The sequence below is a fragment of the Phragmites australis genome, chromosome 14, assembly GCF_958298935.1.
Source record: "Phragmites australis chromosome 14, lpPhrAust1.1, whole genome shotgun sequence".
Taxonomy (NCBI): domain Eukaryota; kingdom Viridiplantae; phylum Streptophyta; class Magnoliopsida; order Poales; family Poaceae; genus Phragmites; species Phragmites australis.
In genome coordinates, this window is record NC_084934.1 from 21,061,443 (window position 1) to 21,089,022 (window position 27,580).

At 42.3% G+C, this 27,580-nt stretch overlaps 3 protein-coding genes and 1 non-coding gene across 5 annotated transcripts; 3 read left to right on the forward strand and 1 right to left on the reverse strand.

The window, feature by feature from the left end:
* The first annotated feature begins 13,784 nt into the window (after nt 1-13,784).
* On the forward strand, nt 13,785-17,309 carry LOC133891466 (septum-promoting GTP-binding protein 1-like). Of its 2 annotated transcripts, XM_062332182.1 has the most exons (7): nt 13,785-14,001; nt 14,139-14,589; nt 14,918-15,038; nt 15,164-15,260; nt 15,355-15,394; nt 15,695-15,778; nt 16,754-17,309. In XM_062332182.1, exons 2-7 carry the CDS (start codon nt 14,206-14,208, stop codon nt 16,916-16,918), a joined length of 891 nt encoding a protein of 296 aa, XP_062188166.1. In that variant the 5' UTR covers nt 13,785-14,001; nt 14,139-14,205; the 3' UTR covers nt 16,919-17,309. The 2 variants fall into 2 exon arrangements, with proteins under 2 accessions (XP_062188166.1, XP_062188165.1); XM_062332181.1 differs by having other exon boundaries at nt 13,785-14,589.
* Nucleotides 17,310-19,240: 1,931 nt separating this feature from the next.
* On the forward strand, nt 19,241-21,273 carry LOC133891617 (large ribosomal subunit protein eL42z/eL42y). Its single transcript, XM_062332345.1, has 4 exons — nt 19,241-19,381; nt 20,533-20,712; nt 20,856-20,930; nt 21,018-21,273. The coding sequence occupies exons 1-4, from the start codon at nt 19,379-19,381 to the stop codon at nt 21,075-21,077; spliced, it is 318 nt and encodes a 105-aa protein (XP_062188329.1). The 5' UTR covers nt 19,241-19,378; the 3' UTR covers nt 21,078-21,273.
* Nucleotides 20,271-20,343, forward strand: LOC133891815 (small nucleolar RNA R66). The gene has a single exon (XR_009904273.1). It is a non-coding gene; the product is annotated as a small nucleolar RNA R66 (small nucleolar RNA).
* A 3,651-nt stretch (nt 21,274-24,924) lies between the features above and the next one.
* LOC133890321 (glucose-6-phosphate/phosphate translocator 2, chloroplastic-like) lies at nt 24,925-27,385 on the reverse strand (the record flags this gene model as incomplete). Its single annotated transcript, XM_062330727.1, has 5 exons — nt 24,925-25,186; nt 25,279-25,492; nt 25,895-26,117; nt 26,384-26,609; nt 26,687-27,385. Coding segments are annotated over 5 exons (1,374 nt in total), but the record flags the coding sequence as incomplete, so codon positions are not given.
* Nucleotides 27,386-27,580: the final 195 nt, after the last annotated feature.

The window sequence follows — 27,580 nt, forward strand, 5'->3', positions numbered from 1 at the left end:
CATAAGCACTTAGCATCGCCGTATCGCCAATCAACCGAAGCATCGGCCAAAGCAAAATGGGCCGAAGTATCAGCATATATGATTTCCACATCATCATCCACCTATTGAATTAAAAATTGGTACAAGGTAGAAGGAACACAACTATTTGAATGAATCCAATCAAGTTTAAGAATAACACTATACTTACCTTGCACTTCAATGATGAAGAAAGCGGTAGATAATGTCTTGCTTCCAATAGTAAGCTCTATAGAGATAACACATTTGACCTCATTAGAATCACCCGTAAATCTATTGAGCATCAAATTAGTCTTCATCAACTCATTATCATCTCTACCAAGTTTCTTGAAAATCGAATATGACATCAAACTTACTACAGCTCCACCATCAATAAGTATTCTAGAAATTGGCTCCCCATTAATGTGACATTTTACATATAAGGGCTTCAAGTGTCGATCCGTCTCTTTTAGCTTCTCAAAAATAGTTTCTTTTAGACCCAAATCCAATTAAGCCACTTCACCTTCATCCATAACACGAAATTCCAAATGTAACATATAAACCATATTGACATCCATACCTTCGGTAGGTAAAGCGTCATGAGCGTGCACTGGTGATTCATCATAATCAAGTTATTCTTCGTCTTCCTTGTCGTCTTGCATAGGCGTCAGCGTTGTTATTGATGAAAGGGCTGCTGTAGAAGCTACTATGACATCTAGCTTTGGCCTCCAAACTTGGTTTTCTGGTTGCATTGGTTTAACCTCATTGAAAGTATCATCCCACAATTTTTCAACCTGTTGTTTCATCAATTCTTGCTTGCGCAGCCACTGCAATCATCTCTTTTTTGTGTGAGATAAGTCAGAAGGATACCACCTCGGCTGTAGATATTTAGAAAGTGGCTTGCTACTACTTGTTTCATGATTATTAGCCTTTGGAACAACATGGACAGTAGTATGAACATTTTCAGATTTGATCAAATTATTGTTAATAACAATCAGTCCCTTACCAAGCTCTTCAGTGACCATTTTTATTGAGCCAACCTCAATAATATCAACAGTAGTGATCCTCGTTTCATCAAAATTAGAATCTGAATTTGGAATAGAAACTCTAGTCTCCTTGACCTAGTATTCCTTCCTCACATTTTTGGCATGTCTAACATCACTAGACCGATTTGTATGCCCCAATCAGTCATGGACAGCATGTGATATTCTATCAAACACCGGCCTATGTAGTGTTGTTCACCCCGGATGAAATAGAGAAAATTGCATATGAGGAGGAGGCATCCACATACCGTTAAAGCCTCAAGTTGGGCAAGAAGGAAAAAGCATCGAAGGAGGCATCCATGGCCATATCGCTGGCCCAAGTGGTGGGTAAATAGTAGTAGCATGGTCCTCCTTTGGTTGATGATGATCACACACTTCTTACTTCAAAGGTGATCCTAACCGCTTAAACCCACTTGGCCAATTCACATGAGTTTGAACGGCCTTATTCTTCTCATATTTAGACAAAAGTTGTCTGAAAGTAGGCTTGAGCTTTTCAACTTAGTTACGTCCATTTGCTTTATTAACCTTCCACTTTTCAAACTCTAGGCTTTTTGGTTTGATCATCTTTGGTTTAGCATTGACATACCCCTCAGTGGTTGAAGTGTTCACCATGATCTTAATTGAGTCTTTGCCTTTGGGAGTCTTCTCATGTAGCACCTCTCTTAGCAGGTTGTTGATTCGAATTGAGTTGGTCGAATTAGAATGCTCTTATATTGGAGACCAACCACATTAACTAGGAATGGTTGCCTATCTACTTGCATCTCCGTAAATTTAATTGCCCTTCATTAATGGCCGATTGAATCTGTCGACGAAAAATATTGTAATTGTTAGTAGCATAAAAATAAGAATTATGCCATTTACAATAATCTCACCTCTTTAATTCATCTAATGGAGGAATTACATGACCATGAGATAGCTTAATTTTTTTTAGCAAGTAATCAAAAATTCTATCACACTTTGCTACATTAAAAGTAAATTTAATTTCCTCTTGCCGATTCTTAGAAGGCATCGGCTTAAGAGTAGAGCAAACAAATGGTTTAGACTTAGATGACCAAACTCATTCAGCCACACATACGTCAACATCATCATCATCGTCCGAATTTACAGATTTATATTCAAGCATGTGAACATTGGGACGATCAACTCTAGATTTATCATGCGATTTCTGAAAAATTCTAGACTCTTTAGCCCGGTTTTCCTATATCAGAGCTCTTTGCAAGATGACTAACATCCTGAAAATCATAACCTTTTAGATTTTTCTTAAGATGAGACAACAAACCCGAATAAGTTAATTCAGCTAAATCTTTTTTCAGAAAGTGTCAAGTTAAAATATCAATTTTTTATATCTCTAAACCTCCTAATATAATCAGCTTGGGTTCATTGTATTTTTATTTAACCGACGTTAAATGTGAGAACCTCAATTCAATATCAACACTATAAAAATATTCATACAACTTTTCTTCTAATTGAGACCACATATTTACAGAATTAGGAGCAAGAGATGTAAACCAAATAAAAGTAGTTTCAGATAATGACAAAGAAAATAATCTAATTTTCAGTAAATCATTGGAACTAGCTTCACCTAATTGTGCACGAAATTGACCCACATGCTCTCTAGTCATTCTATTATCCTCCCTAGTAAATTTTACAAAACCAGGAATCTTAAAACCACGGAGATATGGTATTGTCTCATGGTGCTCAGGATATGGTTTTTGGTATGGATGAGCTTTCCTCCTAACCTCTAAGCTGAATTAATCTCTTAGCACATTAGCTACTTGCTCTCACATGATTTCAGTGTAGGCCACAATCCAATTAGGGTTAGCTATTGGCTCAAGCGGTGGTGTAGGCATATTCGGCACATAAGAAATGATAGGAGGTGGTGTAGTAAAGTTTTGTTCAGGTATCGATCCATAAGGGATTCCTGATCCTTATGGCGGTATAGGCGGAACATTATATGCTACAGTTTGATAATAAGTTATTTGTATATTGGGATAACTTCTGGCTCTATTAGCTTGAGCCGAAATTGAAGTATGGTGCCTAGCATATGGTGTTTGATATGGGTTTTGTGTCACATCATTTTTAATAGCATAAGATAGAACATGATTAGGTGCAACACTACCCATGTAATTTTAGCCATCATGAGGAATTGAAGCACTAGTTAATGTACTAACAACAGTAGGAATAATTAGAGTGCTAACATTACTAGTAAAAGGTTTTATAATTTTTCTCCTCATAAATTTGTAAAACTAAAGGCCGAATATTTTTAGTCAATATATCATCAACCATTTGAACACTATTAGTCATGGTTGCACCAACAGATTGATTAATCATATTAGAAACTTCTTCATGTGATGGAGAGGGTTGAACACTTACATTAGTTGGTACCTTAGGGGTTTGGTCGACGGGCGGTGGAGAATCTTTTTTCTTGAACACACATTGCCAAGTCTTTACATAACGAGAGAGCAACTGTTGCCAATGTTGTTCCAAGTCGGCTTCGATTGCTAAACGCACTTCTTTCAACAACTCGTTGTAGGATGCCATGATGATGTTGTCTTTGTCGATTGTCGAAGTAGACATGCCTTGGATTTTTGAATTCGGTCAAGAGATAGCTGAAAAACTTCATCCCCAGTGGAGTCGCAAAAAAGTGTGTTGACGCGAAAAGTGATCATACCAAACACCGAGCACCTCATGTGCAAATCGAACCGAAACTTTCTTGGAAGGACCGGAAGTTTCGGCCTTCCTGATCGGAAGTTCCGGCCTGTGTACTCAATGGGCACCACCGTCATCGTGGAACCACGTCGTTGAGCCTTCATCGTCACTAACGCTCGGGAGGGACCTCGTCAGAGCGTAGTTGGCTGGCGGCTTGTCCTTGGTCGTGGAGATCAAGAACGGGAAGCAAAATAGATTGGAAAAATGAATTAGGGCAAAAGGGATAAAAAGAGAGATAAAGGTAAATGTATTGATTCGATTGTATAATGGTCCTCTTCAATCGGCCATGGCCCTTCATATTTATAAAGAGGGATGGTCTTGCCCCGTTTTGAATCGGAATCTATTAAAACTTCTATCCAAATTCGACTCTATCTCTTCCCAAAATCTCGGATCTGAGTTTGGTCGGATGTTTCGATCAGGAACATTAGAAGTTTCGATTGTACCAGAATATCCGGGTTTCCCCAAATATGATACTCTCCGTTTGGTTTTAAATATTTAATTAGATATTCTGATCCTACGATCGGATGATCCGATATAGTCAGAAAGTCCGGTTTTGCTCAAACACCGGCCTCTCGGTTTGGCCAAAAATATTTACTCGGAAGTTCCGTTGGCCGAAGTATCCGATTTCATCTAAACATGGGGCTCTCGGGTTGGACAAAAATATATAACAAGAAGTTCCGATCCAAAAACCGGATGTTCCAATAAATACTCTGGTAAAAACAAATTTCTAAACGTCGGAGCATCCAGTGTTAATAAAAACTAGAAGTTCCGATATTATACCCGAATGTTCCGACCCGTTGAATTCTCTAGTTCCGAAATTCTCCACACTATGTCAATTTTTGTCATCAATAGCTTGCTACATTTGATTGAAAAAGATCATGCAATCAGGAATCATGTGATAATATAGCATGCACGCTCTAGTAAGTTACTCGAGGCAATCAGGAATCAAGTAGTAGTAGTAATAAAAGTGAATGAAAAGAATATGAGCCGTACTTATTTGGCTACTTCTCTCTGAACTCAATACTAGATCTATTTATTTTCTATTTCTGATTTTATTTCTGCTGATGTCATAAGTCAGAAGTTATAAATATAACAAACGAGATTCTACAAAAGTGGTTTCTGAAAAAGTCAGAAGTCTGCTTCTAAGAAAAATAAACTAAACTTAAGAAACTTGCTAAAAAACGTTTTTTGATAAGCTACGTATTAAGAAGCTGAAAATTTATTATAGAAGTCAACGTCCTATTTTAAAAGTAACTTTTCAGAAGGAAAAAAAACACAGCTTTTAAAAAACACAAAACAGAATTCTAAACAAGCAAACAGCCTCTGATCCCATACCCAAAGATCCTGACCCATGTAAAAAAAACAAAGAGGAATATGTTAAATCAGGCATCTCCCAGCGGCATTGGCCCAGAGTCTCCAAACTCCGTTTGTGCTGTGCTCTGTTCTGCTTGTGCCATGAATTAACCAACTTCAAGGTACACTGTCACTTGCGAGGTGTGCACAGCTCAATCAGTGATTAGTTAGCCTCACATCTTAAAACCTTCTTTAATTACTCTGCTCGTGGTTAGCGGCAAAGGCTAATCGAACCACCAGATGATTAGCACGCCGTTAACCCATCGATCCTTTTCTCCACAGATCGATCACAAGATGCTTGCGTGTTGTGGCTTAGCTCTTACTACCGTACGTTCGGCCATGCCGGAACACATGACTGCAAGATCTGCAGAAGCAAAATGCCAAAAGAAAAGGGGTGGGAAGAAGAAAAACCAACACTGGTAGTCACGTCTCCTAGAAAGCTCGCGAATATGGTGTGCAGTGCAGGCCTGTGCTGCTCCTAGACTGGGCACCGGTTTCATGCAGCGCTGTGGCTCGAGCACCCTTCTGTGATTTTTTTTTCAAAAATAATATCATTTGCATTATATAATATAGAGAGGAAATTTAAAAAAATAAAAAAAGTTAAAGTATACGGCTCAGTTATTAACTTATATTAAGGAAAAGTTTAATATATAAACACATATTTTTCTTATATAGAATGTATCTTAAGAGTATCTTTAAAATTAATTTCACTTCATTTAGAGTTTTATTAATTTCTCCATAATTTTTACAAAGTTTACAAACATAAAGTGAATATGTTAAGAAACATCACTGTAATTAACTTTTTCATATCTACAAATAAAAGTGGTTTCACTAATTTTGGAGGTGTGATGAGTCAGTTATAAACTAATCTAGTCGCAACACATTTACATAATCTTACATGTTATAATAACTAATTCATGAGTTCATGTATTTTTAAAAGACATAGGATCATGTAAGAAGACTAACAAAATTAGTTTCATAATTTTTGGATTAGCAAAGAGTAAACTATGCATTTAGCTTGGTTTGACAAATACATTTTCTCACAGAAAATTTTCAACTTTTTATGAGTATAAATACTTTATCATGTAGATCATATTACAAGAAAACCAACAAAATTTGTTTCACTTGATTTGAAGCTAAGATGAATTAATTATTGATTTTACAAGTTTGAGCTAATTTTTTTGTTTGTTGTTGAACTTCATTGAAAATCGAGAAAACCGCTCGATAAATCAAGAAAACCGAGCGGTTACTGATAAAATCGAGTGGCCACCGATAATGCGAAAAATTCAAGAAAATCGCTCGATAAATCGAGAAAATCGCTCGATAACCGATCCGATTCGATGGGTTACCGAACGGAGAATCTGGTATTTTTTATCCAAATTTTAAATTTTAGCACATAAATTTTGTGCAAATTTCAACCGAATTTCGAATGATTATTACGATAATCACGTATTTTCTATTACCGTTAGGGACCGGTTATCATTTAAAAACAGTAAGTAAAACCCTGTGTAGGAACCAATTGAGGGGCGGCATGCACACATGCGCGGCCTAATCAGATGGTACGTTATCGGTGAACGGAACCAATTGAGGGGCGGCATCTCTACATATACTTCCTCCGTTTTTCAATAATAGTCACTTTTAACTATTTTATTTTTTTCACACTTCACGTTTTTTAAGATATAATTTCCAATTTTTTTCACTGGTCTTCCCCGTGTTAGAATTCTTTCTCTCTCTTCAGTTTTCTCTGCAGGTGGGATCAGCACACACAACACAGAACACACTGAGAGAGATCCTGGAGGATCGAAACTCGGCGCAATGATGGTTCAGTCCGTAGATTGGAAAGGACCTTGAGCTAGCAATGTAATGCAAAATCGTGCAATGAGGAAGATAATTTTAGCTTTTCCAGAAGAAGTAGCACACGATCCGCGAATAAGACAACACCTCCCGTAACACGAGCGCGGAAAAGTGCACCCAGCTAGCTACTAGCTTCCAGGTGGTTTCAGAGTCGCCTGCCAAGTCCGTGACGACATCTGCTCCGCGCGTTTCTGTGCTCGCTCGCGATGATCACATGCATCCCCGCGGATCCGGACTCACCTGAAAACCCCAACCGATAAGCTCGTTCTGCTCCGGATTATTACTACTGCACCGGCAGATCAGATCGGGCGTCGATCGCCGTGCGCGTGGTACAAGATTCACCTGCCACTGGACACTGCTGCCAAGCCACGCCATTTTTCTTCTGTTTCCTTTTGTCCGGACGTGGCACCATGGCAGCTGTACTATACGGTTACAGAATACAGAGGCCGGCTGCATAGTTTACAGGGAAAATATTCAGTGCAAACTCTGAAAACCATATTTAGATGCACTGAAAAATTTGAATGTCACATATGTACATGAGGTGGTGAGACACATGCATATAATAATTCAAGGCTAAACTCGATTTAGTCCATGAGATGAAAAATCTCATGCACTAAATCGAGTTTAGTCTTGAATTTTATATGTATATGTGTTACCACCTCATGTACATTTGTGATATTTTCTTAAAATTTTTAGTGCATCTAAACATGTTTTTTTAGGATTTTTCACGTTTCCCCCGAGAAGAGGATTTGCACCGAATATTTTCCCAGTTTACATGGGCTGATTCGTTGCCCGCATTGGGTGATCATGGTTTGGCTATAATATGATAAAGTAACATATTTGGTTGCTCGTATCTACTGTTTTAGTTTGATTTTACAGATATAAATATACTTCTTTAGTATGGTCTAAGAGTGAACTTCTATTCGATCTTCACTCCATAGTCTAACCCGATGGATGCAAGTTCCTGCATCCTCTCATGAAATCAGACCCACTTGTTAATATCATAAAATTATTTTCATACGAGCAACAAATCACAATCTCAACTCTCACATCCGCTCATACGACCTCCTTAAATTCAATCAACCCAACAGAAACTCAACTCATCCTATTAAGACATACACAACCAATCTAACAATCTTCTTTTTAACACAACTCCACTTTCCTTCGACCTGCATATACAATCCATATATACGACTAAAACCCCATACGATCAATCAATCACACGCTAACTGATCAGCAGCAGTAAGTAACTGTAATTTACAGGCCTGATTGCATCTGGATTGTCCGGTTAAATCCAGGATCACAGATCTAACCACCTAGCTAATGGTGATTAAATCCAGGATCACAGTTCAGCTTCTTCTTGCGAGGATTAGCTTTACGGAGGAGTAATTAATCAAACGAGAGGATCGGAGGATTTAAAGATCGACGTGAGGACGTGGGTTCGGACGACGAATATTACATACGATCGAGCGATGTGATGTGGCTGATCGAGTCGTACGTCCATGAAGCGTGCGTTGAGTTAATTCGGTAATACAGTAGTTGGGTTGCATCAAATCCGCAAAGATTCAACGACCACCGTTCAGATTCTTTTGTTCTTCTTTCTTTTTTTCGACCTTGTTTGGAAAGTCAGCTGACTTGTCGTACGAATAAGATTTTCGACATGCATGCGTGGATGAAAAATGCATCTTCTTGCAGGCTGACTTGTTCCCCGAATTTTTTATCTGATTGCTCTAGAGTTTTGGGTTTAGATTTTGGACCGAGAGACACACCCCACTGGAGAGGAGCAAAACGCGACATTGGATACGTGCCGCCCGCCGATATAAAACGTGGGGTAATTATCTTATTGGCCAACCCACTAAAATTTTGAATCAAAATTGGGTTCAACACTCGTATAGTTGGGTAATCCAATTTCTTGAGTTTGCCTCGAGACCTCGACTCCATCGCCACTATGTTGCTGCCAACGCTTCCTTCACGACCATAAGCACAACATCGTCACAACTTCCTCCTCGAATGCCAGCGTGATGTCACCGTCGCCATCACCGCACCCTCCTGGCACATCACCACTCCTCTCTCACTATAGTGCAGCTGAGATCCATTGGACATAAATTGTTCCATCTTTTATTGGTAAGTCCTTCATCCTGGCTTTCTTTGATGATTTTCCTTGGTTAAAGAGTTTAATCTATTGCTACGGCATCTGATTAATCCATCTAGTGCACCATTCAAGTGGGCGCACACCCTCACTACCCAAATTGATCGATTGTCTAGTCTAAAACTCTGGATGAGCAGGGCTCGCCACAAGAGATACTAATCATTGGGTTCTTTTTCTTCGGGTAATGCCTAAAAAACCATCAATGATTGGGACTCGCTTCATGGCAAGTCTAGCTTCTTCATGGGAAAATAGTCTGAAATTTTTACCAGTGTTGGAGAAATGTTCTGAAATTATTGTTAGAATTTGGAAGTGTTCTGAGGTTTTGTTTAGAAATTGATCTGTCCATGCTATTTACAGTCACAAACTCAGTTAAGGAGTCGGGACTCGAGTAGTTTAGGAATCAAGAAGAGCTAGGTTTGTGTTGGAGATTAAATCCATCACATAGTAGTTTAGCAATCAGCAGCTAATTTACAGGTTAAGATTTTGCAGTTTTCTCTAGTAACAACATGCTGAAATTTATATCACAGCTTCAGCTCAACCTGAACAAAACACTCAATATATCATCTGATCAAGAAAACATCTATGATCATCTGATCCGATTGAACAACCAATACAACATAACAGCATTAAGGCTGAACTTAATAGAACCTATGCATCAGGCTACTCAGTAATATAATTGCATAATGAAGTGAAAAAGTATTACCTTTTATTGCACCTTATAATAGAATCAATTGATTTAGTGATTTGAAATCTTAAATTGTAAATTACAATCACTTGTTAATTGAGACTTATATGAATATGTGCAACTTGTAGGATGCACACACCATCTGCTATTGTGACAGAGAGTTCTCATATGGCTACTCCTAAAAAAATGAGGACAATCAATATGGAGTTGATGAGTTCCTAGTTGTTCTCCTTCAGCGAGAACTCCAGTAGTAGAAGTAGTGATGCCCATACCCATCAGTCCTAGAACAGCTAAACGGACTAGGGTTTCTACTTCAAATGCAAGGAGAAACAAGCAAGGTGCATGGTGGGTTCTCCAACAATCAGGTTTATCAATCAAATGGTGATATCTCCATCTTAGTGCTGAGGTCTCCTAGAGGCGCCACAACCCAAAAATTATGTGGTAAGATAACAATTTCTATTGCCTTTTGTCTCTCCCATAATGGATTGGTACATTTATCACATGTAGCAACTATTAGTTCTTGTCCAAATTCCAATTGTTATTACTAAGAGTATTTTTTTTGTTTTTAATTATGTAGCTTCTAAATATAAGTCAAGGCAACTCAAGTCTATTTATTGGAAGGAGTTTGAGACTATTTCTAAAAATGATGAGATCCTACAAGCCAAGTGTATTCACTGTCATGATCTTCTTAGTGGTAGACAAAGCATTGGAACGAGTCACTAAAAAAGCATTTGGAATAGTGCAAAGAAGATCAAAAGTGAATGTGATAGTAGATAGATTGTGTGCTGGTGCTATGCTTGCTGATATAGATGTTTTGGAAGATTGGGTTTAGGATTATGAGCTGACACGTAAATCACTTGTTCGCATGATTGTTTTGCATGAACTTACATTCTCTATAGTTGATTACGATGGATTTAGAGACTTTGTATACCGTTTAAATCTAGTATTTAAAATGGTATCAAAGACAACTATAAAGCTAGATTGCATGGGAGTCTTTAAAGAAGCGAAGTCAGAATTGAGAGAGGTGTTTAAGAATTCCACTTCAAAAGTGTCACTAACTGCTGATATGTGGACATCAAATAAGACCTTAGGATATTTATGTGTCACTAGCCATTGTATCTCTAGTGAGTAGAAGATTCAAAAAAGAGTTATCAAGTTCTTACTGATGGAATCACCGCACAACGCGCAAGCATATTTAATGTTATACTAAAATGCATTCAGGATTGTAATATTGAGGACAAGCTTTTTAGTATAACATTAGATAATACCAAAGTCAACAACTCAATGGTTAGATTGTTGAGACCTAATTTATTGTTGAAGAAAATGCTACCATGTGAAGGATGGCTTTTTCATGTCCTTCGTACAACACATGTTATAAATCTTATTGTGCAAGATGGGTTTAAACATTTTAATGGTATTATGAATAATATAAGAGAGAGTGTCAAGTACATAAAAAGCTCACAATATCGCAAAGAAAAATTTGAGAAAATAATCGTACAAGTTGGAATTCCTCTTGGAAAGCAACCCAACCTTGATGTATCTACTAGATGGAACTCAACTTATCTGATGCCTAAGTCTGCCTTTCCATTTATGATAGCATTTGATGAATTAAACACGCAAGACAAGAATTACGAGACTGCACCCTCAATGAAGGAATGGGAAAGATCTAGAGTTATTTGCATTTTTCTAAATGTTTTTATGATGCTACTGTTATAATATATGGGTCCTCTTACCCCACAACCAATCGTGCTTTCCATGTACTCTGAAAGATCAAGTAAACATAGATAAATAATCTTCTAATGAGGGTCAAGCTATTGCAGATATGGTCAAGAAGAAGCAGAAGAAATTTAAGCATTATTGGGATATTTCATACATACCTTTGTCTATTCCCATTATTCTTGATCTAAGATTCAAGTATTCATTTGTGGAGTTTGGCTTGAATGAAATTTATGGGACTGATGTAGAACCAAACTTGTCTAAAGTAAGGATGACACTTTGAAAGCTTTTCACCGAGTATTCTTCTCGAATGAATCACTCAAACACTGAGTTAGCATGTGAAACAAGCAATGCTGAAGTTAGTATTCAAAACGATGACTCATTTACTTATTGGCATAACTGAGGAATCAGGCATCTAAGTGAGCTCAATGTATTTTTGGCATAAAACACAATTCCTCGAACAGTTGATTTTGATATTTTAGGACGATGGAAGTCAAACTCTACAAAATGGCCATTTCTTTCTTGCATGGCATGCGCTGTCCTAACGACACTGGCATCAACCGTTGCATCTGAATTAACATTTAGCACAGGTGAGAGGGTGATCAACGATTTCTGGAGTAGATTAAGCACAAAGACGATTTAAACATTGATTTGCCTTCAGGACTGGATGTAAGCAACAGGTAGAGTACTACTAAATATTTGTTAATGTTGCATTATACTTACTATATTGTTTGTATAGTAGTTAAATATTTGCTGGTTTATTTTTGTGCCATAATAATATATTGAAAACTCTTTGTTAATGTTGCATCCTCTTCTCCAAGAAGATCATATTACAAGTAGTAGCATAGCAGGTAAGTAATATATTTGGTCTTGCTATCTTTCAGGAATTATCCTCACATGACGAATTTATTCTTGTATCAGCCTGCTATATATTTGGTCTTGCTATCTTGAACTCAACCACTCATGCTAAATTATTCATTCACAACTTTCTGTTACATCACTTCAGCATTTGCCGGGCTTGAGAGAGATCATTTAGGTGCTGGGGAGAGATCAGAGATCATTCAGAATATCATTTGCTGTACAGAGCATGTTGTCTTTATCTCAGTTTAAGATGAATATATTTCGTTGTATATTTGTATCCCCTTTATGTGGTTCATGGACTTTAGCGGACAATTTGGCTTGGAGGGGCTACTAATACTTTGGTAATTGCAGAATAGTTTTGATTTAAATGAACTAGATAACTGCCATGCTAATGTGCAACATAATTTGGATAACTTGTTTGCATTAGGCTTGTTCGTATTGTAGTACATATACAAAAGTTCAAGGCATGTACACATTTGTAGCTAAAAATGAAATTGCATGACTTAGTTGGCTTGTTGTCTGACCTGCCATGTACATTTTGGTTCAACATTTTAATCCTACATGCATGTCTCTACGTGTTACATGGTAATCAAGATAGATATGTTCATGTGTGGCTACTTTAGTAGTTAAAACTAGCATAGCCTACTACAGTATAGCTCATATCAGTTCTAGTTAAAGTACGTAGCTATGGTAAGATAAAAATTCAAAATTAGACAATATATATGAACGTATTTATCGAAATAGATAATATGTAATCGTATTTATTAATTTAGCATCCGTATTCGACGTACGGTGTATCAAAAATGGATTCTCGGTATACCGTGTACCAAAAAGCTATTTTCGGCAAACGGTGTGCCGAATATAGCATTGTTGCCCGTATTCGACACACCATGTGCCGAAAAACACTTTTTCGATATACGATCATGTCGCGTCTGCTTTTCCGGTACATTGATGCTAAATTAATAAATACGACTGCATATTGTCTATTTCGGTAAATATGTTCATATATGTTGTCTAATTTTAAATTTTTGCCTAATAATAACAGATCTATAGTAAAGTTTCAGAGAGAATTCTACTTTTTTTTCCCTCTTCTTTCATGTCTAAAAATCGTTGAGAGACTTAAGAGGCTGTTTCCGAAGTAGGGAGGCTCAAGCCCCCAGCCCCCATTGAATCCGTCCATGGTAGCAACCCATGCACCCACATCTTTCATCAGTGTTCGTAAACACACGAGGGCATGCGCTAAGAGCGAACTAGCGCGATTACCCAAACTAATCTTGTTGGGTAGTGAGTGCATTGGGTCGTTACGGGTCAACCGCCACCTCCCCGGTGCGTCCCGGCGTCCCCCTCGCCCGCCACGCAGCACGCACGCACGCACGCGCCCCACCCCACCCCGTCCGTTCGTTACCACCACCGCCAACGTGACGTCCACCACAACACAAGACCCCTCCCCCGGTCTTCCCTTTGTCCTCGGGCGCGCGCATCAGGCACCTCGACGCGAGGATCGGAGTTGGCCCGCGCACCGCGCAGCTGAACCCAAGGAGACCCACGTCCACCGCGGCCTCGCCCGCTTAGGCGAGGCGACCCAAGAGAGGCAATCCATCCATCCATGGCGCCTCCGCTGTAAGGAGGGAGAAAAGGTAGGCAGGCGCCCAAAAGCGTCGCGCGGCCACGAGCCTATTTTTACACGGCCGCCCGCGCGCCTCCGTGTATACGTCGCGCTGGGGCGCGGGCGGGGGCGGTGCTCCGGCTCACCTCTCACCTCTTCCACTCCCAGCTCGTCCACCACCGCCTCGCGCGCCTCTGCACCGCGGGTCGTGCATGGGCGGCGAGGGCGCCGCGTCATGACGACGACGACGACGGCCATGAACGCGGCGGCGGCCACGCAGCTCTGCGGCGGCCGACGGCGCAAGGCGGACACCGCAGCGGGGTCCGCCCCGCGGGCCGACCTGCGCTCGGCGCGCCTGCTCCGCCTCGCCGTCGTCACGAGGGTCCTCCGCCTCGTCAGGGACCACCTGCTCGCATGCTCCTCCTGCGGCGGGGGCGGCGGGGGGCGGTACCGCCGGCTCGGCCCGCCAGCCCACGGCGGGATCGTCCTGCCCCCGGTCGCTAGGGACGACGACGCCGCGCCAGGAGCGTCCCCTTACGAGGCGCCGGACGTCGACGACGTCGTCTGCCTCAAGGTCAGCCTGCTCGGCGATTGCCAGATCGGCAAGACCAGCTTCATGGTAATCCATTAACCAACTTCATCGTCGTTTCGCTACCTCCTTGCTGCTGTGTTAATTTAATCCGGATAACCTCTGTACCTTCTACGCGTCTTCGTCTTCTTCGTCTTGTCGTCGCTGTTGTTGATTTGCTCCGCCCTGTAATCTCGACGGAATTTGTTTCATTTCGTTCTTCTTTCCTGCACTCGTGCGATTCCTTGACCGAAGTGTCATTCTATTTCTGGCCAGCAACCATCAAACAATGGAACTGTTAGATTCAGCAATCAAAGTATCAAATCAGATAGATCGTCGCTGTAAATTTAACCATCTTATTGTGTCTGTTCTTCTGCAGGTTAAGTATGTAGGGAATGGGGAGGAGCAGAACGGCTTGCAGATGACGGGCCTGAATCTGATGGACAAGACGTTGGCGGTTCAGGGAGCTAGGATTGCCTACAGCATCTGGGATGTGGCAGGTAACTCCTGCACACCATTGAAGCAGAGCAGCAATTCTGTTACCTGGTTGCTTTCTCTCAAATGCCGTTCCCAACCTTTGTTCATTGATGAGTTTTTTTTTTTCCCCACTGTGGAATGGATGCAGGAGACAGGCAGTTCGTTGACCACGTCCCGATCGCGTGCAAGGACGCCGTGGCGATCTTGTACATGTTCGATCTCACGAGCCGGTGCACGCTTAATAAGTTAGTATTCAGATCAATTCCAAACAAAATTCAGAACTTCAGAGCAAACTCTTATTTGGTGTTCATTTCTTGGTTATCCGCTTTGCTGCTGCAGTATTATAGATTGGTACGAGAGGGCGAGGAAATGGAATAAGGTTGGTTCATTTATGTGCTGACAATTTCCTGTAGATTTCAGATTTCCTTTGTGTTGCCGCTGATGCTAGAGCTGAACATATCACACTGACTGAACATATGGAAAAATCGTTACAAATTGCTGCAAACAGTCAATAGCAGATGGGGTGCCCACTTATATAATGGCATCCCTGGAGATCATTGTTTGTAACAATTTAATAACTCTGAGACATGCTCGTATGCTTTTAGCAGTGCTCTAGATGAATAGTAGTGTTCATTGTGCTTGGTATTGTAGCTGAACAGTCTTTTTTTCTTTCTGACAGACGGCTATTCCAATCCTAATCGGGACAAAGTTCGACGATTTTGCTCAGCTTCCTCTTGAAATGCAATGGACCATTGTTAACCAGGTGAGCAGTACATTTCACAATAGTTTGCTTGAATCGAAATGGCATTCTTATTAGTAGCTTTGTTTCTTGGATACGGGGCCTTCAGCATCTCCTATGTAGTTTAGCTGTTACTGGCATAGAAAGATGAGGCATTGCCTTGGTCCTGACGAGGGGAGCTGTGTTGCACGTCTGTTCCATCTGAAACTGTGCAGTTTAACCAGGTCAGACATTTTAAGCTTGAGTGAGCCTTTTCATGGCTACCAAGTGAAATTTAAAAACTACCCAAACCCAACATTAGAGAACTCTTTAATCTTTTTAGGTCAAAGATTCTGAGCTTGTTTCCACAGCCATAGATCCAAGATTTCTAGTTCGCTTGCATCCCCACAAGTATCTCGTGAGTTGGGTACTCGTGCGAAAGCGACAAGAGGGCCCAAGTAAAACCTGAACCGAGTACAGGTGACTAGTTAAGACTGTGCTAATCTGAGAGTACTGTACATGAATGCCTATTATTGTAGATTGAATACAGTAGCCTCGGTTGAGCAGAGCCATTGTGACCAAGTAGTAGGCCCAAACACGCCTTCAGGAACGACAAACTGAAGGATCCAAATGATGAAAATTTGGCATGGATTGGCCTTCCATGACTTGTCCATTTTTCTTCTTGCTTCACTGTGGGCCTTAGTCTACAGAATGCAGATAGTCTACAGAATGCAGATTGATGGTCACTCCTCGCCCGAAATGCTAACGTAGTAACGACTATAGGTATCATTGCAGTTGCAGCTAATCAAGAAAACAAGGGGTTTCCCCTTTCCTTCATGGATTTGCCAATGCTAATGAGAGCCCAACGCCTATAGCTTAACTGTGTTGAGTCGGGATCTCTTACTTTTGCAGCAGCATTGTTGGATTAGTTTTTCTCATGTAAATCACTTTCTGTCGCAAACAAGTACTAGGTCAAGTTCAGGCTGTAGTGTATTTCTGATGGATGGATGTGGTTTGCAGGCCAGAGCATACGCAAGAGCGATGAAGGCGACCCTCTTCTTCTCGAGCACGACGCACAACATCAACGTGAACAAGATCTTCAAGTTCATCACGGCCAAGCTCTTCAACCTGCCGTGGACGGTGGAGCGGAACCTCACCATCGGCGAGCCCATCATAGACTTCTAACCGAACTATGCTCACGAGCTTTCTCCTCCTCTCGGGCTGGCTCTTATTCGAGCTCTGATCCTGCTGGTCGCCTCCTGGCGCATGAGCCATGAGTGACCACGCCCGTCGTCCTCCTCCTCTTCCAGGCAAGACTCCTTTGTACATAGGTGACAGCGCCCCTGCATGCGCGTGTGAACTGCCGCAGGAGCGTGAGAGGGAAAACCACGAGGTGTGTGGTGTAACATTCGTCAGTGTATAGGAATCCATGTAATATATGCCCCCTTTTTTTAACAGGTACTGCAGTGCATGGTTGCAAGAGCCATCACTTCGTTCAGGCTCAGCATAATGCTGGATCACTTGGTTCAGATTAACAAAGAAATTTGCAGCTAGACTTCGGTTGCTGCACCTTTTATTTTCCTTTGTGGTAGCTGAATCTTGAGGGGTACACGTCCGCGAGACCGTGAGTCTGCAAGAAAACTGCCGCGAGTCCTGTCATCGTCGCTGATATTAGACCATCTTTAAGATATTCCCATTAGGGACTAAATTCCTTCATAAAAGGATTTTTTTTCTCTTCAACGTTTCAACGATTTTTTCTTCACGGTTTCTGCCATGAAGGGATTCTAAAGACCATTCTCTTCAGGACGAGATTCTCTCTCTTTACCTTTTACGAATTTTTTTGAACGAAAATTGTTGAAGATAAGAGAAAATAAAAAAATAAAAATAAGGAGAGGAATCGAAAAAGAAATAAAATAAAAAGAATATAGTTAAAGATGCTCTTAGTGGATTACCAGTCCATCTCACTATTACCTCTCTTTTTTGCTGCTTGCACTGGCTCAGTGTAGAGACCCCCGGATCTTATTTCAGTTACCGAATAAAGCTTCCTTTATCTAAAAGAAATTTCGCGATTAACTTTTTTTTGCGGGTAGTCTATTTCACGTTTATTTTCCGGGGCTATTTCACGGTTTAATTTCGGAACAAAGCACAAATTGCATTCCATGACAACTTATTTTCCTGTCTGCCTGCGATACTGCCATCGCATACCAAATTCGTTATTCGCCTGTTGCGGCGCATGAACGAACTAGAAACTTTTTTTTTTTAGTGGAGGAAACATTTTTAGCTCGAATCACCAGGCTCCCGACACGTTTGGGCCGTTTGCCGCAAGACGGACGGACGGCCCATATTGAGCAGCATCTCAAGTGAAGTCGCAGCAGATCAACTGGACCATATCGCTCATGGCTTCGCACTATCAAATATAATATTTTTATATTTTTTAAATAAAAAATTGTAAATATATACACTGCTTTGAGAAATTGCAAATCTAGACTTATTTGACCAGTTGAAACGGTGACAGACCACATGTCCCTCGATGGGCGACATATTTAAAAATAAAAATATTATATTCTAATACTCTCAAAATTCAAAACACTATAGAAATAATCATAAAAAATTATGACAAAATTCTATGACATAAAGGGTGCTATTATCTGGCTCTTAAAAAAATTTAGACAAAAATATGACTTTTACAATGAGAAAAAAGGATAATTTTCGAACATCTTAAAATTTATCTTTTATATTTCTCATTGCATAAGTGATTATTTGAGGAAAGTTATTTAAGAGCTAGATGATAGTGTACTAAAGACGTTCAAATGGGTCGTGTCTATTGGGCCGGCCCGAGGCACGGCATGACCCGATCACCGACGGGCCGCCCCGGCACGGCACGAGGCCACGGGCCGTGCCTGGGCCGAGCGTGCGGCACGACGGGCCGGCACGGCACGGCCCAGCCCGGCACGGTCCGGCTCGGCACGTATTTTCTATTTTTTATATATTTTTTTAATTTTTATATTTTTATCTATTTTCTATATATATTTTTTATTTTTTAAATATTTTTTTATCTATTTTGGCCCGTCGGGCCGAAATCATGCCCGGACCGGCCCTGCACGGCACGATCACCGACGGGCCGTGCCGTGGGCCGAGGGGAAGGCACGCGGGCCGGCACGGCACGGCCCGTTACTGTAGATGGGCCGTTTGGGCCGTGTCGAGTCGGGCCCGTGCTGGGCCGGCACGAATGGCTCATTTAGCCATGTTTATAGTATACTCTATCTCACATAATGTTTTCAAACTTTTTTTGAATTTCGAGAGCATTGTAATGTAATACTTTTTTATATTTAGACCTGTCGTTGTGCGATGAGAGTCTATATCTGCAAGTTTTCAAAATTGAAACATATTTTTTGCAATTTTTTAATTTAAAAGATAAAAAAATTCCACGATCGAAGGCGGATCGAGTGAGCAGCCCAGCATCTGAGGCTCGGGCCCACGAAAGAAACACGGCCCGGACGACGCCATCCGGGGAAAACCCTAGCCCGCGAGCGCTTCACCATAAAACCACACCGTTCTCCCCCACGCCGCCGCCACTTGCCGCAGCTTCTCGCCCGGGTAGGGAGCCACGCCGCCCAAGCCCTAGCTCTCCCTTCCGCCGCCAAAATGGTAATGCTCCTTCTTCCCCGTCCACCCCCCCCCCCCCCTCTCTCTCGCTCGCGCACACAGGGCTTGGAGAAGCTCGATTTTTCTCGGTTGTGCCTGCGCGGATCCGTGTTGTTTCGCCTCCATTTGCTTGATTGTTGCGTGGGTTTTACGATGTAATCGGTCTCAAGTTGGATGGGCAGTACCAAGACCTAGCTGTGTTCAAGTTCTGGTGAACCAGTACTTCTTCGTTGTGTTTGATAGGATCCGTGCGTGAGGTAGTCAGATTGGCGACGTTGCCCCCTAGATATTTTTAGATCTGTGGACTATGGTACGATGAGGAAATTTTCGACCAGTATTAGCCACCTGGTTGTATTCCTTTGTTTTTTTGAGATTCTGGTCTAGGAGATCTATGTTGGATGCGAACTACACACTTGCACAGTTATGTTTGGAGATGTTGGTAGTGCACTGCACAATTTTGCATGTAACTGATAGCTTGCTCCCTCGTGCGCAATGTCTGATTGTTTGTGATTAAGTGGAGACTGTAGGTTCTATGTGTACTACTGTGTAAGAGGCACTTGGCATTTTGTAGTCTGTCACAACAATTCAGTTTTCTGCAGTTGACTTCTGAGCTTAGTGCTGCATGACATGCACAGGTTATTTTGTTATATGTAGTTCGAATAATCCTTTCTGATGTATTCAGCTCGTGTAAAATAGGGGCTGGATTTTGTTTGTGCTGGTAATAGATTCTTTGTGTGCGTCTATTGCCCTGGCCATCAAACCATGTAGTATTAGTTGTTTGCTTTAGACTAAGCCGTCATTCCCTCTGCACATAAGCATATTTCTTGGCCATACATTGATATACTTTTGCTACCTTTTGTTTCAAATGTTGTCTGATATTTGAATTACTTGGTCCTATGATGGCATGAAATCTTTGAGACCTGATTATTCTTATGATGACAGCCATAAGCATATCTTCTGAGGACCCTATTGAAGTTTCAACACGACTTTCTATATTTTCTCTTTTCAACTTCTTTCCAGAGTAATTTGGAGAACTAATATAGTTTGGACCGTTTTCAATTGATTTAGTTGCTATGAATTACTTATCGGTTGCCACCTTCCCATCAAACCTCCCTTTTAACCTGAGTGTCATTTTTGTTTCAAATGGTACGCAGGTGAACGTTCCTAAGACCAAGAAGACCTACTGCAAGAACAAGGAGTGCAAGAAGCACACGCTTCACAAGGTCACTCAGTACAAGAAGGGTAAGGACAGCCTGTCTGCCCAAGGAAAGCGCCGTTATGACCGCAAGCAGTCAGGATATGGTGGTCAGACCAAGCCCGTCTTCCACAAGAAGGTATGGCTACATAGTTCATGTGATTGTCTGATTGAGCTGTGAATGCTATATACCTGTTTAAATGCCAACATGAAAGTGTGAAGACAATTGTGGTATTTTGTTATCTATGCTTTCCTAACATGACAAATCGTTCCAAATTTCAGGCCAAGACCACCAAGAAGATTGTGCTGAAGCTACAGTGCCAAAGCTGCAAGCACTACTCCCAGCACGCAATCAAGGTACTGTTTCGTTTCTCTTGAGCTGAACACTCTTAAATGAAGTAGTTCTTTGCGTGTTTGCTCACTCTTTCTTATTCCTGTGTGCAGAGGTGCAAGCATTTTGAGATTGGTGGAGACAAGAAGGGCAAGGGAACATCTCTTTTCTAAGTTGTCAGATGCTGAAATTGTGGGGTCTACAGTTCTTAAAACCTGTGGTCGAAATTCGATGTTACTAGGAGTTTTATTAAAGACCGTGCTATGTATTCAAATTCCAATGTCTGACATTTACTTGGGTACTGGTCAACTTTTGGCTAAATGAAGTTTTGTAGCTTGAATCCTTGATCAATATTATGCTTGTTCGATTTGCGCTGGCCTGCTGATCTTGTGCCCTGTTTGCGATGTTTGTCTTCTAGTACTTGGTTCTTCTTACAGCGAGTCCGCAAGGTTGGTTTAGGTAATGTGAATTCGCGCATTTAGATGGATGCACGAAGTGGCGTCCTACCATCTAGCAATTCTGTACAATGTTTGCGCAAATACCGAAGTCAGGCCCAGTGATTGCAAATTTTTGCATATTTGCAGTTTTAGCGTGCGGCTTGTCTGAGATTTGCCTTCCAAAAATGATGCGCTATCTATACCTAGTCAGAAGTCGGTTGTGAGACGCATCTTCGACAGGACACGATGTTTTTAATTTGGCAAAATATGGATTCACGATTTCAGTTTCACTCATCTTGGTCATTCCCTTTTTGGCGTTGCTAGCGTCCACATGTTCGATTCGGTTGTGCACAGTCTCAATACCGTTCGATTCAGGCAGAAAAAATCCCACCGCAACATCACACTTTGTGTTCACTCCCCCTCGAGCTCACCTAGGAGTCCATCGGCAAGCTCAACTCCTGAACCATCCCCAGGGCAAAAATTGCATGAACCATGTCTCTATTCTAACAAAATCAAGTTCCCCACCGCTACATCATCTCTCAAGAAAAGCAATGTCAGCCAACTCCCCTTCTGCAACGTCGAGAAACTAAATCCAATTCACTTTTGCATCATCTAAAAAATGCTACTGCAACATCCAAAAAAACGCTGCTGCAACATCCAACTAAATCCAATCCACTTATGCATCATCTAAAAAATGCCACTGCAACATCCAAAAAACGCTGCTGCAACATCCAACTAAATCCAATCCACTTTTGCATCATCTAAAAAATGCTACTGCAACATCCACGCTGCTGCAACATCCAAAGAACGCTGCTGCAACATCCAGAACCAAATCCACTTTTGCAACATCTAAAGAATACCACTGCAACATCCAAAAAACGATATCGCAAGATCTACGGAAAAAATACTAACGCAACAACTTGTTGGAACATCGAACGAAAGCTAATGCAACATGCAGAGAGAGCCATTGCAACAAATTATCTAGTTCGTTGGAACATATTGCAACATCCAGAATGAGCCATTGCAACAAATCAACTAGTTGCAACATTGTTACGAGATCGGAGAGGAAGAGAGCGAACAACCTAGATGAGTCGATGCAGCTTGCTGGCGCAGTGCCAGCATGATGCAGCGATGTAGGATGTGTTTGGTTACCCGCATGCTTTCAGTTTGACTCGTATGAGTCATGCAGTCTGAGTTAGGATAGGTTGGAGAGATACAGTAGAGTCTGTTTGGTTGGCTGCATGTGCTCAGTCTGACTGAGAAGAGATTGTGTTCGGTTACCCGTATGAGTATATGTTGCAATATAAAGGAACTCACTTTTTTACCAAATAACTTAGGGTTGAAAATATTTTTATAAATTAGTACGTCACATGATAAGAATATTAGTGATTTTTTATGATTTTTGGAGAATTTTAATTAAATATTAACTTAGGCTTTATGGATCAAACTAATTAAATGGGTTGCTAGTGAGCTCTAGTTCGCTTATGAAAATGTTTAGATTTTTGGACCACTCTTGTACCCTTAAATAAAATTGAGAGTTAAATAAAAAAAATTCATGTGTACAGTGAATTTGCACTGTTCCGAGCAGGCCCGGTAGATACGGCCGAATCCCGCGTACGCGCCGAGCCAGGCTGGAGCGATGCGCCTGAACAGGCGGATGCAAGCACGAGCGAACGGTCTAGGCAACCAAACATGCATCCCACGCCCGTAACTGCATGCGTCGGTGCTTGCACGAGCGGAGCAGAGGAACCAAACACGCTCGTAGAGGCGGCCGGCGTGAGGGAAAGCTTGACGAAGACGATCCCAATGCGGCAACAGCCTTCACCTTTTCACCGTGCCTTCTTAGAATCGGATAGATCAGTAGATGTGAGGGAGGTTAGGTCTAATGTGAGAATTATGATCGCACGGACGCCGGACTCTCCCCTTTGATTTATATGGCGTAGCATAAGGTGGGAACACAATCATAGATTAGTTGAACTCCCGATCAAAGCGGGAGTACGAAGTTAGACTTCCTTTACCCACGATCTCTTCTGTTACAGTGCGTTTGAGTGCTGAGATCAATTCCAACAGAAGCCATGTCACTTCAGCTAAGCTAACATCATAGCCAAAAATATGGAATTCCCTGACTGTTATTCCTTGTTTCTTCCCTGATTGACACGTCAAAGCAATGCGACAAAGAGACCCAATGAGAAGCACAGGGCATCGGATGATAAGACCTCTCTGCTGCTTCAGAGATTTGCAAAATGCAGGGTTCATTCCTTGCTGTATAATTAGTTGTAAATTGTAAGGTGCCACGGGCTGAGGTATGGCGATGAAAATAACTATTCTGTAACTTGTTTGTTTCCCCTTCTTAACGAAACATGTGCGTTGCACGTTCTCGGGAAAAAAATGACATTCACTTATATTCAGAGAGAGAACAGTCAGGAAGCTCACAAAATCAGAATCTTGCTCATGAGGCTGCAGAAGTGGTGGAACTCTGTACCGTCTCTTCTTGTACAAATGCTATTGATGTTCCTTGTTATCTTAATGCAGGGATTTTACATGAATCGTACAGGAATTTAATAAGAATCAGTTCAATTTCACAGAAAAAACATAGGATTTGAAAAAAATCTCGCGTTCCAAAGGAGACTTTAGAGTCTTAATAGTACACCCCAGCTTTCTAGCTGCTATATAGGACTACTTTGCTATTTATACAAATCCCAGCCCCTTGGTGATTTAAACCTTAAAAAAGAAGTGTACCCTTGGACTTTCAAGTCCTCGGAAGCTGTGTTCAGAAACGCGAATGCATCATGATCTGCATCAAGTTAGGACAATTGCAGGCTCTCTTTGTTTGTTGATATGCTTTAACGTTCTGGAAATTCTTTGCTACGTTGTTTGGCACAATAATTTTCCGGTAACCATTTTAGAATGATAATGTTTGTTCTACCAACACTGACCGAGTGGCGTTATCTTCAGTACTACATATATGATCCTGCAATGCATGTAATAAGCATGGCCACTATTCTACAGAGCAAAGTCTTACTCCGATGCAGCTTAGGTAAAAAAAACTACAAATAGAGCAGTGTATATTTTAAGCTGCAGCCACATTGACAAGTAGACGACATCAAAGGAGTGCTATCTCCATGATCTTCTGAAAAAGCATGAAAGAAACGTCTGAATTGGAAACCAAATGCAACGGCCTTTAGAGCACTAGAAGGTTGAGCTTGGATCAAGAACAGGGGTATATGCTGCTTGCGACGATGGTATATTGGCAATCCTGTAAGCTGAACAACAAAGTCCGCCGAACTGGGGACCAAGCAGAGAACAACAAAGAAGTAGGCAACAAGGGCACAGCAAAGGAGCTACGATCCAACGCTGAATCCATCGCAAAGATCTCAGTGCGCAAATTGCACAATGCCTCTCGTGAGGGCCATGCTCCCCGGTATCTGTCACCAGCAAGAAAACAAAATGGGTCACCAGAGCTTGCACGACTGCTGCTGCTCTTCGCCTTTTGAAGCATGGGTACATGACAAATGGAATTGTAGCCCATTGCATTCTGAACCACGCATTATTTGGACCGCAAAATTTGGAGGCAAGAAAAGGGTCGAGCAAAAATCTTGCAACTTTATTTAGATGGATCCATCTCTCTCTACATCGTCAATAGTTCAACACAAATTAAAAGCACAAAGAATGAGGGATTCAGGAGCACTGGAAGCTTGACCTAGAAAGACAATACAAAAAAGGATCTAATATATTATGCAAGGAGTCCTTAGATACTCTCTCAAGTCATAACTGGTTATGTTCGAGCACAGAATCGATTTGCGGTGAACTGAGACCGTTTCCATGTCGAGGCCTTACTGCTTTGCCTGCAATGGTGAATGATTTTGTCAAAATTCAGTGACTAAATAGTACCTTCCTAGCTAGGCGTGATGAATTCAGGAGAAACGTGTGAAACTACCTGGGAGTAGATGAAAGTTCCAAGAATGGCAATGGCGGCTCCGAGCGCGTTGATGGGTTGGACCGGGGTGTGGAAGATAATGATGGACGAGACAATGACAGAAATCCTCTTCATGGTGTTGCCGATGCTGAATGTCAGCGGCGAGATCTCATCCAACGACATGTAAGACACTTGGTTGTACAAGTGGTAGAACACACTTTGCGCCGCCACCCACCTACAACCACAGAGGAAATAGCCACATGAATCAAACTGAATTATCACAGAAAAATATCAAAGCAACGAATTTTCTTTTCTATCCGAACGAACAGAAGATTGCAGACCAGAGGATTCATATCTCACTACCATGTTCTGTCCCTACACAAGAAAGTGCTCTTTTTGGGAGGCAATGCTAATAATATACAATTTTTTTGGGTACTTATGACAGATCAATACTCAATAGATCATAGGTTGTTTCATCATTCTTGTGACATCTCTGAGGTATTTGAAGTTTTGCATGCTGCTGTTTTAAAAGTGATTAAGTACTTGAAATTCCCAATTAACACAAAAATCTCAAATGGCATGACGTTTGTGACACTACAATGCTACGTGAGTAGTACAAGGAGCAATGTGAGCTCACCAGACGAAGTTGGGACCGATCTCGGCGACTGCTTTGTGCCAGCCTGCAGCCCACACCTTGGGTCCCTCCATGGCGAAGGCGAAGGGGAGGAGGATCACCAGGGACAGCATGGAGAGGCAGGCGTAGTAGTTCATTCCGCTGACCGACTTGCCCTTCATCCCCTTCTTCGAGAAAATGTTCCGGAAGACGAATGCGAGGTTTGATATCATTGCCCCCATGAATCCTACATTGGATCGAACAAGAAAGGTTGAGAGAGAGAGAGAGATGAGAGAGAGAGAGAGTTTGCAACTGCGACTACGAGGTGTCAAATATATCACAAAATCACAAGAAAAATTCTTGATTGGTGCCAAGATCAGTATTCAGCTTCTTCAGAGTTCTTGAAAATGTCTATGGCACTAAACGTGAAGACACAATCACTCGTGATATTTCTCATGTATCTAACATAAGTATCTCCAAGATTCAGGAAATGGGGATTTGCATGTCTCTCACCAGTCATGTTGAAATTGAGCTCGGTGACGGCGGCGAGTGCGCATCCACCGATGATCGGGAGGAGGGAGAAGTAGACCGGCGCCGGAAAGTGCTCGCCGAGGAGGAACCTGGAGACGAGCACGCTGAATGCCGGCTCCCCGCTCTTGATGATGTGCGTGAACGACACGGCCACCTTCGCCATGCTCACCGTCGCGGCAACGTGCCCGATCGTGTGCGCGATCGCCACCTGCTCGGCCACCAACAATCCGCATCAGGACGAGTAATCTCGCAAGAACATAGCACATCGAAAGTCTTCACACTCACCGGAGACAGCGCCTTCCAGAAATCTAGGTCCGTCTTGGGCGCCTCGGCGATCCTGGCGGCCCAAGACGCGAGCATGATGGCGGAGCCGGCGGTGAGCGACAGCGTCGACGTGAGCCACGGGTAGGGGAACGCGTTGAGCACCTTCTTGTTGTAGATGTTGAAGATCACGTTCAGCGCCCACCACGTCGCGAAGTACACCCCGATCCTGGCACGCCTCGCTGTCTCTGCGGGTGCCGGCGCTGCCTCCACCGGCCGCGCGCCGTCCGCGGTGGCAGCCGGCGGCGAGGGGGACGCGGCGCGATCGCTGCGGGCCGCCGCGGTCAAGAACGGCTCCTGGCGGTACAGGGGCCGCGCGGAGACTGAGAGGGAGAGCGGCCGGGGGCTGGCAGCGGCGGGGAGGGGAGGGAGGTGGAGGGGCTTGAAGGCCGGCTTGGACGTGGCGGCCGCGGACAAGGCCGCGGACGGCTTGACAGAGGCGGCGGCGGCGGCCAACATTGTGGCGGCGGGAAGGGTGGCTTGGGTTGGCGAGTTCTTGGGGTCTTGTCGGAGGGTGGTAAACGCCTGCGGCGGCTGTGTGGTGAACTGATGGCAGGAGGGGAGGTGACGAGAGGAAGGTAATTTATAGGGAGCGCGCGAAGGAGAAGGGTGGCGGTTTTGGACTTTGGTGCTTTTCTTCTTCTTCCTCAGATCTTTCCTTTTTCACCTGGAGGTTTTCCTGGTTTCTGAGGTGCTTCTTTCTGCATTTTTCTATATTTACAATCCATTTTTTATATTCTTGCACCATAGTCCACATAACCCCCGCCCCCCCCCCCCCCTCAGAAATTTTCTATAGCGAAAAAGTATTTTGTTGAAACTTTGTGCATATACTTTTTTGCTATGCCTTTTGTATTTAAA

Excerpts from the sequence above, each read along its gene's own strand:
- LOC133891466 (XM_062332181.1), top strand. The coding sequence starts at position 14,206 with ATGACGACGACGACGACGGCCATGAACGCGGCGGCGGCCACGCAGCTC. Across the intron at positions 15,039-15,163 it reads CAGCATCTGGGATGTGGCAG|GAGACAGGCAGTTCGTTGAC; the intron begins GTAACTCCTGCA and ends GAATGGATGCAG. Across the intron at positions 15,779-16,753 it reads AATGGACCATTGTTAACCAG|GCCAGAGCATACGCAAGAGC; the intron begins GTGAGCAGTACA and ends TGTGGTTTGCAG.
- LOC133891617 (XM_062332345.1), top strand. Across the intron at positions 20,713-20,855 it reads AGCCCGTCTTCCACAAGAAG|GCCAAGACCACCAAGAAGAT; the intron begins GTATGGCTACAT and ends TCCAAATTTCAG. Across the intron at positions 20,931-21,017 it reads ACTCCCAGCACGCAATCAAG|AGGTGCAAGCATTTTGAGAT; the intron begins GTACTGTTTCGT and ends TCCTGTGTGCAG.